We start from the raw sequence: 16,595 nt of genomic DNA, 5'->3' as shown, positions 1-16,595 counted from the left end.
TTACAACAAACACACGTGCAAAGTACAAGTCTGTCACAAGTCCCATCAGTCCTCTTATATACTGCTACACAAAAAAGCTACATAGGCATGGTTCATAGGGTTGGTTCTTGCAGGTGACTGGCTGTTATCGCGCGGGCTCAGTTTCCCAAGAAATGGAGCAATGTCTCCTATCTTAACTTCCGGAACATATTCTGTGGGTTCTGACAATTGGTCTGAGGAGAAAGTCACAGTCACCTGCACACACCAAGATAGAGCAGAGAAGATGTATAGTGTACAATTCAAGGCTATCTCTTCAGACACATTTCCGTTACAGAGGCATCCGGATTGTTTTCGGAGAATTGGCCTTTTTCCTTTCCTAGCAACTTCCAAGGGAGGAAAAGCCAGTAAGGAAAAGCGAGAAGAAGAAGAAGATAGTGTTTGAACGAATCCTCCATCCTCGTTTGTGTGTGCGGGTATGAGAAATAGAGAGAGAAAGTGTGGTGTGTGTATCTCACCGTCAGAGTCGATACTATTGAGGGTTGTGGGAGGGATGATTGACACCCGACATTGACCCAGAGGACACACCTTTCCCATCTGCTCCTTACAGCTGCTGTGCACCTGTACACACACACACACACACGAACACACACACCATGAATCAGGGGTGGCATTTAGAATGTTAGAAAGGTGACAATTTCATCCAATGACCTTTGAGATCTAACACTTTTCCCAGAATCCTGTAGCATCACTTTGGACACCACAGCTTATGATGGAGTGTGTGATGTTTTTCTGGCTTGAGGAGTGATGTTCAGATACTGTGTGTGTGTGCGTGGGCGTGTATAGACTGTATAGACTCACAATAGCCTTGCACCATAGACATCTCCAGTCCTGCAGTCTCCTGACACTGCCACAGTTCTTGTCACACACCACACACTTCGCACTGACCGGTAGGTTCCCCTCTAACCACTGATGAGGCATGGAGACCTGTGAACACATATCGAATATGTACACGTGTAAGTTATCTTTGACTTGTCATTCCTTTTTTAAAGCCTTACTGTGCGACAGTCACACTTCTTTCATATTATTCCATATTCATTAGAAATGTGAGTGAAATACTGACAGGAAAGGTAGGAGGAGAGGGAGAGAGGATGTACTAGTGGATATGATTCGAACCCACGCTTGCACTGCTAACATTGTGGAGGCAGCGGCTTAGACCAGCAAGGTTGTTTCACTTGATCAGTGTTTAAATGAGTACAAGAAGATGCTGCTAAGTCAATGAAAAAGACATGTCGGTGTAAAGAGACTTTGTGTTACCCACCCCTTCGTCGTCCTCCATGATGTCATTTCCTATGGAGGCCAGAGTGGTCCATTTACAAGTGTTGGTGGAGCGCACCGCACATCGCTTATGGGCTTTGAATTTACACACTGGGGGAGGGAGGGAGAGAGAATGAGGCAAAGCGAGAGAGAGAGTGTTTGTGTAGAAACCAAAAAACAAATTTGAACCTGTTTCATTGCTTTGAATTAAAGCTGTGGATGTAAAGTTGCATATATGAAAATAGTGTGCTTTGAGGGTATGTGTGTGTGACTTCGCAGGACAGTCCGTGGGAGGTGACTCCGGAGAGGGCCTCTCTACAGACATGACAGAAGGTGTGTGTGTGTGTGTGTGTGTGTGTGTGTGTGTGTACCTTCGCAGGAGAGTCCATGGGAGGTGACTCCGGAGAGGGCCTCTCTACACACATTACAGAAGGTGGGTCTGGCGTGGGAGCAGGCGTACCAGTTATGCATCCCAGAAAAATGTTCCATATTGAATAGACTGGCCTGCAGAGAGAGATGGAGGGAGAGAGATGGGGTGAGGGAGAGAGAGGGGGAGGGAGAGAGATGGGGGAGGGAGGAGAGAGAGAGAGGGGGGAGGGGAGAGAGAGAGAGGTGGGGAGGGAGAGAGATGGGGGGGGGGGAGGAGGGAGAGAGATGGGGGGAGGGAGAGAGTGGGGAGGGAGAGAGAGGGGGGGGAGGGGAGAGAGGGGGGAGGGAGAGAGGGGGAGGGAGAGAGGGGGGGAGGGAGAGAGAGAGGGGGAGGGGGAGAGGAGAGAGGGGGGGGAGAGAGAGGGGGAGGGAGAGAGGGGGGGAGGGGAGAGAGAGGGGGGGAGAGAGAGGGGGAGGAGATGGGGGAGAGAGATGGGGGGAGGGAGAGAGGGGGAGGGAGAGAGGGGGAGGGAGAGAGATGGGGGGAGGGAGAGAAGCGAGAGAGAAGAATATGCTACTTTTACTCAAATCCACTTACAAGGAGTAAGTACATTTTTAAGAATGTGTGATAATCCTTGTAGGAATTGAAACGACAACCATGCTCTTACCAACTAAACCACACAGGACTACAAGAAGGAAGCACGATAGGGGGGAAAGAGAGAAATACTGCTTTCACATAGGATTTACGGTATTTTGCCTGTAAAAGAAATTGGGCAATGTTTATATGGCCCCTTACAGACAGGTCCATTTATACCATATTCTTGCCAGTATAAGCCTTATACCTCCCGTGCAAATGCCGGCATGACGTGATGAGTGGTAGTAGTGATGTGCAGATGTGGGTGGGCATCTATTTTATTACATCCAGTGAATATACACCGTCAAAAATAAATCCATTTTAAATTTGTTTAGGCAGGTCCTAAGAAACATTTTAAGACTAATACAATTTATTTTCAAAACAACAGAATGGCATATTTTGAGTTCAGTTACGTTACATCCAAATGAATGAAATCGAAGTTTCGTTATTTTGTTCATTAAACAGACGAGACACACCTGCCCCGATCACAGTCAACACACTCAACACCCCGTTCGGTTGAAAGTTAGAATGGGCAAAACGAGTGACCGAAGCGACTTTGAGCGTGGTGTGATTGTCGGTGCCAAGCGCACTGGTTCCAGTATCTCAGAAAGGGCCGGCCTTCTGAGCTTTTCTCACACCGTACAGTATCTAGGATTTACCAAGAATGGTGCGGCAAACAAAAAACATCCAGTCGACGGCAGTCCTGTGGGCGAAAACATCTCGTTGATGAGAGAGGTCGAAAGAGAATGGCAAGAATCATGCAAGCTAACAGGCGGGGCCACAAGCAGCAAATAACGGTGCAGTACAACAGTGGTGCGCAGAATGGCACATCGGAGCGCATAATATGTCGGTCCTTATCACGGATGGGCTATTGCAGCAGACAACCACACCGGGTTCCACTCTTATCAGCTAAAAACAAGAAGAAGTGGCTCCAGTGGGCACATGATCACCAACACTGGACAAATGAGGAGTGGAAAAACATTGCCTGGTCCAATAAATCCCGGTTCATGTTGCGTCATGCTGATGGCAGAGTCAGGATTTGGTGTAAGCAGCATGAGTCCATGGCCTGCCTGATGTCAATGGTACAAGCTGGTGACGGTGGTATAATGGTGTGGGGAATGCAACATTTGAACCCCACAGCCTATCTGAACATAGAATCCGTGCCCCAAAGAATTCAGGTTCTTCTTGGGCTAAAAGGGGGTTCCGACCCTGTACTAGATGGGTGTACCTAATAAACTGGCCACTGTATATTTTGTAGTAAAAATATAATGGAATATAACAGAATAAAATACAAATAGTATTTTACCACACAACTTGTGTCACGGGAACGTGTAGATCCGCTGTCATATAAAGAAGGGACATATGGAAGCAGAGCCAAAGCCCATGCTTTTTTTGTCCATGTTTCATCTCTTTCTTACATTCCACTTTGTTAGGGAGAGAGTATCTTCATCATGATAGTGACAGAAAATAATAGAAATCCTATTTTCAAAAGCATCCGAGTCTTGTGTTCATATTTCACAACCTCCGCAGGAATTTAGAGCTAAATAATAGGCCTACACTTGCTAAATGTTTCTGATCAGTCATAGTTGAGCAAATGAATAGATGAGCTATACCAACTCCACTTAAACCACATGACCAAAAGTATGTGGACACCTGCTCGTCGAATGTCTCATTCCAAAAGCATGGGCATTAATATGGAGTTGGTACCCCTTTTGCTGCTATAACAGCCTCCACTCTCCTGGGAATGCTTTGAACTAGATGTTGGAACATTGCTGCGAGGACTTGCTTCCATTCAGCCACTATAGCATTAGTGAGGTCGGGCACTGATGTTGGGCGATTAGGCCTGGCTCGCAGTCAGCGTTCCAATTCATCCCAAAGGTGTTTGAAGGGGTTGAGGGCTCTGTGCAGGCCAGTCAAGTTATTCCACACCGATCTTGGCAAACCATTTCTGTATGGACCTTGTGCACGGGGACATTGCCATGCTGAAACAGGAAAGTATGGCAATGTATTGTTTAGCGCTAAGATTTTTCTGCACTGGACATTATTCCTCATCCACCAAACTTTACCGTTGGCATTATGCATTCAGGCAGGTAGCGTTTCTCCTGGCATCCACCAAAACCAGATTTGTCCGTTGGACAGCCAGATGGTGAAGCGTGATTCATCACAGAGAATGCATAAGAGTCCAATGGGGGCGAGGTTTACACCACGCTTGGCCTTGCGCATGGTGACTTTAGGTTTGTGTGCAGCTGCTCGGCCATGGAGACTCATTTCCTGAAGCTCCCGACAAACTATTACGTTGCTGACATTGCTTCCAGAGGCAGTTAGGAACTCGGTAGTGAGTGTTGCAACCGAGGACATACAATTTTTTTTACGCGCTTCATTACTCTGCGGTCCCATTCTGTGAGCGTGTGTGGGCTACCACTTCGTGGCTGAGCCGTTGTTGCTCCGAAACGTTTCACTACACAACTACAGCACTTACAGTTGACCGGGGCAGTTCTAGTTCTAGGTCTTCAGTAAGGCCGATCTACTGCCAATGTGTGTCTATGGAGATTGTACGGCGTGTAAATCAATTTTATACACCTGTCGGCAACGGGTGTGGCTGAAATAACCGAATCCACTAATTTGAAGGGGTGTCCACACACTTGTGTGTATATATAGTGTATTTACCCAGCCAGGGAATTAACCAAATGTACAGATGGATATTCAGTGAAACAAAAATCACATTAATTGATTAAGACAAGTCACAGGCTTTTGGTTGGGAGGAGGCCTAGGCTACTAGGCGACTGCGAGTGAAGAGCAAAATAATCCACTTGTTAAGCTACAGAACATGCTGGCAAAATGTTCTGATCAGCGCTAATGAATGAGCCAACTAAACAAGATGATCATGAGCAACACTCACCTCAACTCCGCAAAAATTTCCAGAGCCTAACTGTAGCCTAACCAATATCCAAACAGAGATTCGGTGAAAAGAAAAATCTGACATTGATTCATTCATCAAGATGAGTCCCTATAATTGTCTCAAAGCAACGTGAAACGGTGCTGAAATAATTGAACATAGGCGGGTAAGCTATTGCTTCAAATGTATTATAACAACTGGGGTGACTTTGGGAGTTTCAATAAGCAACAATTTGATACCTTCAATTGCATTAGCCTACTTTATTACAATATTTATTACCACAGTAATTATTTATGGATCCATCCAGCTGTGGTCAAGAAAACAGTGCATGTGGTGGGCTATGAGAAGAGATGGGTGAAATGACATGCCTCTTAGAGTTTAGAACTGGCAGGAGGATAGTAGTAACGGGCGCTGCCTAGCAACCATCAAGAGCTGGTGCATACCTAGGTAGTGCATACCTATGCCGTCTCAGCATTACGGTTTCAGTTCATACTAAGCTGTAGGCAGAACATTACCGCAATCATGGCTAGGTCAGTTGGCGGAAATAAAAGCAGACGCCTTGCCCCGGCAATACCTTTCATTTATATTGAAAAATCAGCAAAAAATTGGTGGGGTGCTAAAGTTGTTGGAAAAACGTATTGGTTTGAAATGTGTAAAAGAGGTTGAGAGTTTTCAATTTACTGTATGAAAGCAAATACAACACAAATATATAATTTTGTACCAATGGTACGAAATGGCTGAATGCTAAATGCTTACAAATTTAGTTGATGAGAAGTACCCACTGCTACCACTAAATGTATTTGAAATTAAAAGGTAAATACCAGAAACAGGACTGTAGAATAAAACAAAAGTATAGTCAAAGGCAAAAGGCAAAAGGGTGAGAAGGAATGAACGAATGGGAGGGATGAAAAGATAAAAGCTTGAGGGGATGGAGGGATGAGAGGACTAGTGTTTACCTCATACGTTTCCCATTTCTGTACAGACTTCAGAGCACCGATCCAATCCTCCATCTCCTTCCTGCTCTCAGCACACAGCATCAACTTCCTGAATGGAGTGATCACCTGGAGAGAGAGGGTGGAGGGGTGGGGGGTGGAGAGAGACAGGGAAAGGAAGAGAGAGAGATAGGGAGGGAGGGACAGGCTGTATAAGAATACATAGTACTGTAGATTTACAAAGACTACACAGTCCTACAGTTTTGCAGTGAAGAGTGTAATAAAATTGGAAATGTGTAGTCATGGTGGTCATTATGGTTACTGTGTAGCTGTAGTCATGGTTACGGTAGAGGTCGTGTGTCATTATGGTTACCGTGAAGCTGTTGTTGATGTTCTTGGTACTGGTCTCGGCCACGCTGGCGTCTGATAGGTCCACCTCGTCAAATATCAGAGACTGATGGACAACAACCAAAAAAATGTAACCGAGTTAAACACAACCATAAACAAAACAGACAGCATCTAATCATCCTCTATGAATGAAAAAAGTCTTAAATGCCCAGTGAAGTCAAAAACGGGATTTGCCTGTGTTTTATATATATTTCCACACTATGAGGTTGGAATAATACTGGGGAATTGTGACAATTATGATTATACCCGTTTAGTGTAAGAGCGGTTTAAAAAGATCGCCTGAAATTTCAGCCTGTTTTGGTGGGATGGAGTTTTGGTCTGCCTGGTGACATCACCAGGTGGTAAATTAGTTAATAGACCAATAAGAAAGAGAATCCAAACCTCTCAGCCAATAACAACTAGTTTTCAGTTTTCCCCTTCCCACTAAGACCACTTCCAGACAGCCCTAACAAAAACAATTCGTGAGAAATCTCTCTTTGCTAAGAATCAATTTTTGTTTGTTTTAGACCATTTTGCTTGAAAAAAAATCGCAGTAAAGTATTTAATTGTTACTCAGAAATGATTTGAACCTTTAACTACACCCACATACTTAATCATGTGAAAAAAGTGACAGCTTGCACATCCAACGTGACCCTAATGAACTACCTTCCAGTGCATGCATTGTAACATTGGCTGAAATAGTACTCACGCATAACTATTTCATGTTTCTAAATGACTTCTTTATTCAGATTAAAGGGACTGCTATGGGATCCCCCATGGCTCCTAACTATGCTAATTTGTATGTGGGTTACATGGAGAAACAGTCTATTTTCAATCCTCTCAAAAATGTTTTCTTGCCTCACATCATTATTTGGAAACGGTATATTGATGATATTTTTGTTCTATGGAGGGGTGATGCTAAACAGCTCCAGGCGTTCCATGCTTTTCTTAACTCCTGTTCTGAGCTTCTGAGATTTACTATGCAATTTGATACACGTCAAATCAGTTTTCTTGATCTTCTGATCTTGTGTGAAGATAATGTTTTATACACTGATCTTTACAGGAAACCTACTGATCGTAACAGTTTGTTGAGGGCTGATAGTTGTCACCCACTTCCCTTGAAAAACAGTTTGCCCTACAGCCAATTTTGTCGAATCAAAAGAATTTGCAAAAAACAGTCCGATTTCGACAGAAATATGGCTGAGACGCAAAGAAAGTTCAAGGAGAGGGGCTACAAGAATGATCAGATTAATATTGCCATTGAGAAAATTCAAAACAAAACGAGACATGACCTTTTTCAAGGTAAGTCTCGCAAAAAGACGCATTCTTGCGTTCTAACTACCCGTTATTCAAAGTGCTCTGAACAAATTAAGGGAATTGTTCACAAACATTGGCGCATCCTAAAATCCGATGATAGTCTTGGTAATGTGTTTTTGGACCTTCCCTTGGTCGTATTCTCATGGGCAGAAATCTCAGAGACCAATTGGTACACTCTGATTTACCACCCCAAGATATTCCTGAACAACGTCTATTTGCACCCCTACTGGATGGAAATTACAAATGTAATGGCTGTGCTCAATGCAATGGCACTTATAAATGAAGATCCTTCAAACACCCACAAACAGGGAAATCGATCCCAATAAAAGGTGTTATTACGTGCTCCACTAAGGCAGTTATTTATCTTATAACTTGTCCTTGTGGTAAAAATTATGTAGGTAAAACAAAGCGTAAATTAAAAGTACGTATCTCAGAGCACCGTAGCACCATTAGGTGTAAAAACTTGACTTATCCAGTTGCGGCCCACTTCTTGAAGGCAGGCCACTCGATTTCGTCTCTGCGTTATATTGGCATCGAACATGTCACCCTCCCTAGGAGAGGGGGTCACCTTGATAATTTATTGTTAAAACGAGAGGCTGCCTGGATCTTTAATTTAAAGACCCTTGCGCCCTTCGGTCTCAACGTAGACTTTGATCTGAAGCCATTCTTATGATTATTGTGACTTTGCCATTGTAATTGTGTGTAAACTTGTATAGTCAAATTAATCTATGATCGTGTGCTATCCATTTGTTTGTTTGCTGTTCTTTGTATGACATTTTAATATTTGATTATTAACCAATGATATTAGGCCACTCGTGGCCATGATTACAGACACCTGTGTCCTTTGACACTATATAAACGAGTCATCCCGCAGTGTTTGTGATTATACCCTGATGAAGACAGCTTGGCTGTCGAAACGTTGGTATTACATTTTTGCATCTGAGCTCCAAGAGTGTGCGGCTCTCTTTTATTTTTATTTTCAAGCTTGCACATCCAAGAAATGTCTGGGCCTGGTCAAATAATAATAATAGTTGGAGTATTAAACCTATAAACTAGTTACCTTGGAGTCTTTGGCATAGTAAAGTGTCCGGCCTCTCAGTTTGAAGTACCTCCTCTTCCATCTCTGGAAAGAACTGGTCTGTTTCAATAGGATCCCTTCCTTTACACTTTTCTATGGAGAGGACAGAGAGAGAGAGAGAGAGAGGCTTGAGATAGGGCATGTGGGGATGGGCTGTTGGGTGGAGTGTTGTGTGTGTGTGTGTGTGTGTGTGTGTGTGTGTGTGTGTGTGTGTGTGTGTGTGTGTGTGTGTGTGTGTGTGTGTGTGTGTGTGTGTGTGTGTGTGTGTGTGTGTGTGTGTGTGTGTGTGTGTGTGTGTATGCGTGGGGGGGAGTGGGCGGTGGAGAGAGAGGGTGTGTGTGTGTGTGCTTCATGATGTCTATGTGTGTGGGTGAGATTATGAAATACAAGATAATCAGGAAGCATAACTATTCAAATAATTTAATTCAGTTTCATTGGCTCCAAATGACGGGAAAGTTTCCAAGATATATTTAGGGAAACACATTGGCATGCATGATGCCCTCTATCACCTAGCAACATTCCAGCACAAGTCGATGGCAAAAACAACTTACAGACAACTTCCTCATACAGTACCAGTAAAAAGTTTGGACACACCTACTCATTCAAGTGTTTTTCTTTATTTGAGCAATTTTCTACATTGTAGATTAATAGTGAAGACATCAACACTATGAAATAACACATATGGAATTATGTAGTAATCCAAAAAGTGTTAAATATATCAAAATGTAGTTAAGATTTTAGATTCTTCAAAGTAGCCAACCTTTGCCTTGATGACAGCTTTGCACACTCTTGGTATTCTCTCAACCAGCTTCACCTGGAATGATTTTCCAACAGTCTTGAAGAAGTTTCCACATATGTTGAGCACTTGTTGGCTGCTTTTCCTTCACTCTGCGGTCCAACTCATCCCAAACCATCTCAATTGGGTTGAGGTCGGATGATTGTGGAGACCAGATCATTTGATGCAGCACTCCATCACACTCTTTCTTGGTCAAATAGCCCTTACACAGCCTGAAGGTGTGTTGGGTCATTGTCCTGTTGAAAAACAAAAGATAGTCCCACTAAGCGCAAACCAGATGGGATGGCGTATGGCTGCAGAATGCTGTGGTAGCCATGCTGGTTAAGTGTGCCTTGAATTCTAAATAAATCACAGACAGTGTCACCAGCAAAGCCCCCACACACCATCACACATCCTCCTCCATGCTTCACGTTGGGAACCACACATGCTGAGATAATCCGTTCACCTACACAGTTGGAACAAATAATCTCATCAGAACAAAGACAAATTTCCACCGGTCTAATGTCCATTGCTCGTGTTTCTTGGTTTTCATGAAGCATTTATTTGGGCTGCAATTTCTGTGGCTGGTAACTCTAAGGAACTTATCCTCAACAGCAGAGGTAACTCTGGGTCTTCCTTTCCTGTGGCGGTCGGTCCTCATGAGAGCCAGTTTCATCATAGTGCTTGTTGGTTTTTGCGACTTCACAAAGTTCTTTACATTTTCCAGATTGTCTTAAAGTAATGATGTGTTGTCATTTCTCTTTGCTTGTTTGAGCTGTTCTTGCCATAATATTGACTTGGTCTTTTACCAAATAGGGCTATCTTCTGTATACCACCGCTACCTTGTCACAACAAAACTGATTGGCTCAAATGCATTAAAAAATAAAGAAATTCCACAATTTAACTTTTAACAAGGCACACCTGTTAATTTAAATGCATTCAAGGTGACTACCTCATGAAGTTGGTTGAGAGAAGGCCAAGAGTGTGCAAAGCTGTCATCAAGGCATTAAGGCAACTATGTTATTTCATAGTTTTGATGTCTTCACAAGTATTCTACAATGTAGACAATAGTAAAATAAAGAAAAACCCTTGAATGAGCAGGTGTGTTCAGATTTTTGACTGGTACTGTACATGATTTCATCTTTGTCTAAGAATGCTACACGTGACATCACATGAGAATAGGGCTATGTGTTTTGACATGCCTTAAAAGGGCAGAAACGAGATACAAGTAAATAAGTGAAAGTATGTACACCGAGTATTCCAAACATTACAAATACATTAGGAATCCCCCCCTTTTGCCCTCAGAACAGCCTCAATTCATTGTGGCATGGACTCTACAAGGTGTCGAAAAGCGATCTACAGGGATGCTGGCCCATGTTGCTTGGATGGATGTCATTTGAGTGGTGGACCATTCTTGATACACAAGGGAAACTGTTGAGCATGAAAAACCCAGCAGCGTCGGAGTTCTTGACACAAACTGGTGCGCCTGGCACATACTACCATACCCTGTTCAAAGGCACCTAAATATTTTGTCTTGCCCATTCACCCTCTGAATGACACACATACACAATCCATGTCTCAATTGTCCCCTAGGCTTAAAAATCTTTCTTTAACCTGTCTTCTCCCCATCATCTACACTAACTGAAGTGGATTTAACAAGTGACATCAATAAGGGATCATAGCTTTCACCTGGATTCACCTGGTCAGTCTACAGTACGTCATGGAAAGAGTAGTTGTTCTTAATGTTTTGTACACACATGGTATATGCATACTAAGACAGAGAGAGAGAAAGAGATATAGGGAGAGACAGAGAGAGACATTAGTGACAGGTTTAACAGTGGCATGCTGCCCTGTGTGTCAACGCAACCCCTAAATATGTCCGAGGGAACCAGACAGGTGCGTCCCCCCCATAGAGAATCACTATGGGTGAACACACACAATCTGACACGTTTGACAGCGCATGTGTGAGAGTGTGATGTGTTTGACTATCCTGGTGGTCAAGGTGAAAATGGCCCCATATGTTTCACAGGGCTGTTCACACCTTCACTGTGTGTGTGTGTGTGTGTGTGTGTGTGTGTGTGTGTGTGTGTGTGTGTGTGTGTGTGTGTGTGTGTGTGTGTGTGTGTGTGTGTGTGTGTGTGTGTGTTCAAAGCTGGACACTGCTCAAGGGACTCTGCTGGGTGGTAAATGTAGATACGTCAGACACACTTCAGAATTTGCATAGCAGATTGGACCTTTTAACTGTCATAACTCAGCTATCTATCCTGGCAAACAGAAACACAAACACACACACGTCTAAAGACTGTCTCTGATGTCATGAAAACTCTCATTTCCTCTCTTTTCCTTTCCATTTTCCCAATTCATTAAAGGGGAATGGAAACAATAGGCTTTAGAATACCAGCTAACTGGAACTGTGAATCGTGGTTGGAACCAAAAATCTCAAATTTGGACTCATCAGACTAAAGGACAGATTTCCACCCATCTAATGTCCATTGCTTGTGTTTCTTGGCCCAAGCAAGTCTCTTCTTCTTCTTGGTGTCCTTTAGTAGTGGTTTCTATGCAGCAATTAGACCATGAAGGCCTAATTCACAAGGTCACAACAGTTGATGTTGAGATGTTTCTGTTACTTGATGGTTTTTGCGACTGCACTTGAAGAAACTTTAAAAGTTCTTGATATTTTCCGGATTGACTGATGGCTCATGTACATTAGCACACAGTAAATTGCTGCGTGCCGCTTAGGCTGCCCAGAGTGGCTTGCTTGTGGGCGTGCTGGCAGCATATGGCAGCACGTCCGATTGTGCGTCAAGAATTAAGCATAGCAAATTTATATGAAGGTCTGGTTATTAAATGGGTAAATAGTTTAATCCATTCTCCATTTCATGAATTTATTCACATGTAAATAGTAATATGCTCTAAAACGCTCTGATGACAAACAAACTTTGCTGCCCTGTTACCAACTGTCCACATGGCTGGGAGAACTTATTCAAGTAAGTAGACACATTTCGAAAATGTAAAAAAAACAACTCTAATTTGCTGCTAACATAGCTAGCAAGCTATCTAGCCAACTTTACATACTGTATAGATAGCTAGCTAAGTTAATTAAATATCACCAGCTACTTAACTTCATATTAGCTAGCTATCTTGATGTATTTATCACTGTAAAAAACACACTCCAAATGCATTTGAAGGTAGCTAACAGCCACGGATGAGGGTGAAAGGATAGCAGCCGCAACTGTAAAAGTGAGAGAGTCGACTTATCTGGAATGGAAAGGTACTTTTGTGTAGTTCCAGTCCTTAGAAGTGAGGACGGAGATAATAGTAATGTAATATTCAGTGCGGTCTAACTTGAGTATAATGAAGTATGTTTCTTGTGAGGTTTTCTATCCTCAGATACAGAGAGATGTGAAAGCCTGTCTGCAGATGAATAGGTCCCAATGAAGAACAGTGGTTCTCAGTCCTGGACTCAAATGGGTGAACATTTTTGTTTTTGCCTTTGCACTACACAGCTGATTCAAATGGTCAACTCATCATCAAGCTTCAAGTGGTATTTATGTATTCATTTGTGATGCTATATTTGATATGATCCTGCTATTGTCACATGCTAAAAATGTGTGTGCACATGCATCTATCTATCCAATATTATCATGATTTGCTATAAGGGATATTATACTTTAGTAATCCACAATGACCTGGTGATGTACAATTCTAATAATGACATTATCTTCCATATTCCTACAGATACCTTGTAACTGGAGATTCCTTCAAAATTATTGCCTACAGTTACCGTGTAGGGCACTGCAAGGTTGTTTGACCAGGGCCATCTGGGTTGCCTCCTGGGGGAATTCAGGCGTGTGAAGGCTACCTGTGTCCTGCATAACTTCATGAGGATGGACACGAGGACCAACTTGCCGCCGTGTGCCAGAGGAGAAGTCTGCTGCTCTGCAGGACGTTTCAAGGATGGGGTCCAACAACGCAGCAAGAGAGGCAATCGGTGTGCGGGAGATCTTCACCTCCTACTTCTTCAAGGAGGGTGCTGTTCCCTGGCAACACCATAGACTACACTATGCACAACCAAAGGCTCTTTTAAGAGCCATCCACATTGCAATAAGAGTATTCTTCCATTTACTTAGCTATGTCAACTGCAGTTATTCAATTCCTCTCCTATTCAGTTTATTTATTCAGTTTCTCTCCTTTTGATTTCTACTTCTCAGGTGAGGGTGCTGTTAAGGTAAGGGTGCTGTTAAGGTAACAAAACAGGCTATTTTAAGTCACCCATATTGAAAAAATGTAGAACAATTGGACTCCTAATAACTCCAAAGAATAGGCAAGAGGGAGAGAGAGGCATGAACACAAAGCCACTTCATTATTTCTAGAACTACACTATAGTGTTTGAGTTGTCTGTGCATGTTTTTTCAGCACAAAGTACTCTGCAACCACTTAGTGTGGACACCAGGTGAGGCCACACACACAGATTCCTGTTCAGTACTGTCTCTTTAACTACCTTATTTTCTCAATAACAGTCTCTCTCCTTCACTTCATCCCTCTCTCCCCTTTTCTGTAAATCCTCTAGGTTATAACAGCTGTGTCGGTGAACCCCTCCCGCATCTGAACTGCCTACATAGAGGGCACGGCAAGATCAGAGGTGAGAGGTCACTTGGTCAGGTCAACAAGAAGCATTATTAAAGAGATGCTTTACATTGAAATACAGATAGAGGTGTAGTAGTCCCAGAGTTAATGATCCAAGGTCAGTTTTGCGTTTCACCTCCTGATGATTATGATGACTGACAGTGTTAGAATAAAAAAAACACAAGGCTTAAAAATGATATCTCTCTCTCTCCATCTGTCTCTCGTCTGCAGGTATGTTTTGATGTGAGAGAGGATGCCAACCCCCAGTCCAGTCATCTCCACTCACCCGCTCTTAAGATAACCATCGGGCCGACTGAGAGCCAAAGGCTGGTTAGGAGACACCACTAGAGACACTATTATGTAATTGGGATGAACTGAGAGAATATTAGGGTAGCACTGTGATTCATTAATCATATGCTGTCTTCCCTGCTCCTCTGTCCTTACCTCTTTCCCTTTCTGTCTTTTAAACCTCTCTCACTACCTCCTATTTCTTCCTCTGCTTTTATAATGCACACCAGATGTGCATTGGAGTACAGATTGAACTTGTATTTATAATATGATATTACAATTATAATATTGATATTGCATGTATTATGTATTTATAACACTTGGGAAATGTACTTCTTTCAATACATCATTTCACATTCTCTACTGGTTGAAATTAAGTCTCTCGTTTGATGAAATACTACACCTGTCCTGTGTTTATCAGATCAATGCAGATTAAGGAAATTAGATATTAAATAAAGTTAAATGAAGGTTAAATAAATATAAATAAAATGTTGAGATGAACCGGTTTTAGAGCTACAGGCACTGACATTTCTGTTTGAAACAACTTTATTGACATTGTCCCATATACACTCCACAGATATATTTATGAGTTTTTATTTTTAATTTGACATTACATGAGGCATAGGAAGTGTAGTGTACAGTTCTTTAAATTCTATTTCTGTATATATGAATTACAAATCAGCCTTTAACTAGTTAAATAATGTCTCTAGTCTATTGCATAGTAACCATTGATGTCCCAGGAGCAGGAGTGGTAAACACTGTTGAAGTGTATAATTGTAATATATACATGCAGACACAGCATCATTGAAAGACTGGAATTTGAAACTCTTGGTATTGGATATGACTGAAAAATAATCTTGCAGACATTCATACCTGAACTGCACCTTTATTTGCCAAGGTAGAGTACATGATCAGTGAATATATTCTACTCAATCCATAGACTGTTTTGAAGATGATACAATTGGCTATGATAGCTGAGGTTCATAGCTAGGTTCTGAACTAATATTTATACCAAACGTTTTAGGGTCCATACACAGATCGGCTGCATAGCTAGCTACACATCCATAGGCATACAGGTATGTTTATCCTCCAATACACAATAAGCAAGAAAATAGTTGGCTACCTACGTTACTTTAACTGCATTGCATGAGAAATAACAGCAAGGCAAGCGTACAAAATTGTACATTCAATTTGCAGTAAATGCTTAAGCTAGCTAGATTCATTACATCCACTGTTTCACAAGATGAGAGAATGATTTCCTGGTTTCTCAGGAGTCCCTAAAACATTAAACAATCAGAATTACAATTTCATACTCATGTCTCAACACCAATAAAGCTAGCCAACTAGCTGGCTAATGTTAGTTAGTCAGCTACTGTTGACTAACCCCATTCAGTACAAATGAGCGCAACCGCTGCATTCAAACGAGGCTGCAATGAAAACTAATGGGATTACAGCGACTGTTTTGGCATCAACATCTGGGGTGTGAACTATGTTTCTATTCAAGCGTTGATTGACATGGTAATGGCCCGATAGTACTGGAGAAAAGTTGAAAAAACTGACCCCTCTGACGCCGTATGTTAAATTGCAGGATACCTAGTCAATTGTACAACTGAATGCATTCATGTTTTTGCATTATCACTGCAAGCCATAATATTAGAGCCGCCCTAAAAACCCGATTCAAATTCAATCTATTTAACTTTCAACAAGGCACACCTGTTAATTGAAATGCATTCCAAGTGACTACCTCATGAAGCTGGTTGAGAGAATGCCAAGAGTGTTCAAAGCTGTCATCAAGGCAAAAGGTGGCTACTTTGAAGAATCTAACATCTAAAATATATTTTGATTTGTTTAACACTTTTTTGGTTACTACATAATTCCATATGTGTTATTTAATAGTGATGTCTTCACTATTAATCTACAATGTAGAAAATAGTCAAAATAAAGAAAAACCCTGGAATGAGTAGGTGTGTCCAAACTTTTGACTGGTACCAAAACATATT

General features: G+C 42.2%; 1 protein-coding gene across 5 annotated transcripts in view; it reads right to left on the bottom strand.

Annotated features, from left to right (window-relative positions):
- Positions 1-16,595, bottom strand: part of si:dkey-172j4.3 (diacylglycerol kinase delta) — a 114,380-nt gene that overhangs the window by 39,488 nt on the left and 58,297 nt on the right. For all 5 annotated transcript variants that reach the window (XM_064940113.1, XM_064940116.1, XM_064940115.1 and 2 more), the window contains 7 exons: positions 8,889-8,999; positions 6,498-6,578; positions 6,149-6,253; positions 1,665-1,797; positions 1,298-1,404; positions 838-963; positions 495-597 (listed from right to left, as the gene is read on the bottom strand). In XM_064940113.1, the coding sequence (XP_064796185.1) occupies positions 495-597; positions 838-963; positions 1,298-1,404; positions 1,665-1,797; positions 6,149-6,253; positions 6,498-6,578; positions 8,889-8,999 (766 nt within the window). The remainder of the gene's footprint in view (positions 1-494; positions 598-837; positions 964-1,297; positions 1,405-1,664; positions 1,798-6,148; positions 6,254-6,497; positions 6,579-8,888; positions 9,000-16,595) is intronic.

The sequence above is a fragment of the Oncorhynchus masou genome, chromosome 27, assembly GCF_036934945.1.
Source record: "Oncorhynchus masou masou isolate Uvic2021 chromosome 27, UVic_Omas_1.1, whole genome shotgun sequence".
NCBI lineage: Eukaryota > Metazoa > Chordata > Actinopteri > Salmoniformes > Salmonidae > Oncorhynchus > Oncorhynchus masou.
The sequence above is the reverse complement of the archived record's forward strand: the minus strand, read 5'-3'. Positions and strand labels throughout refer to the sequence as shown.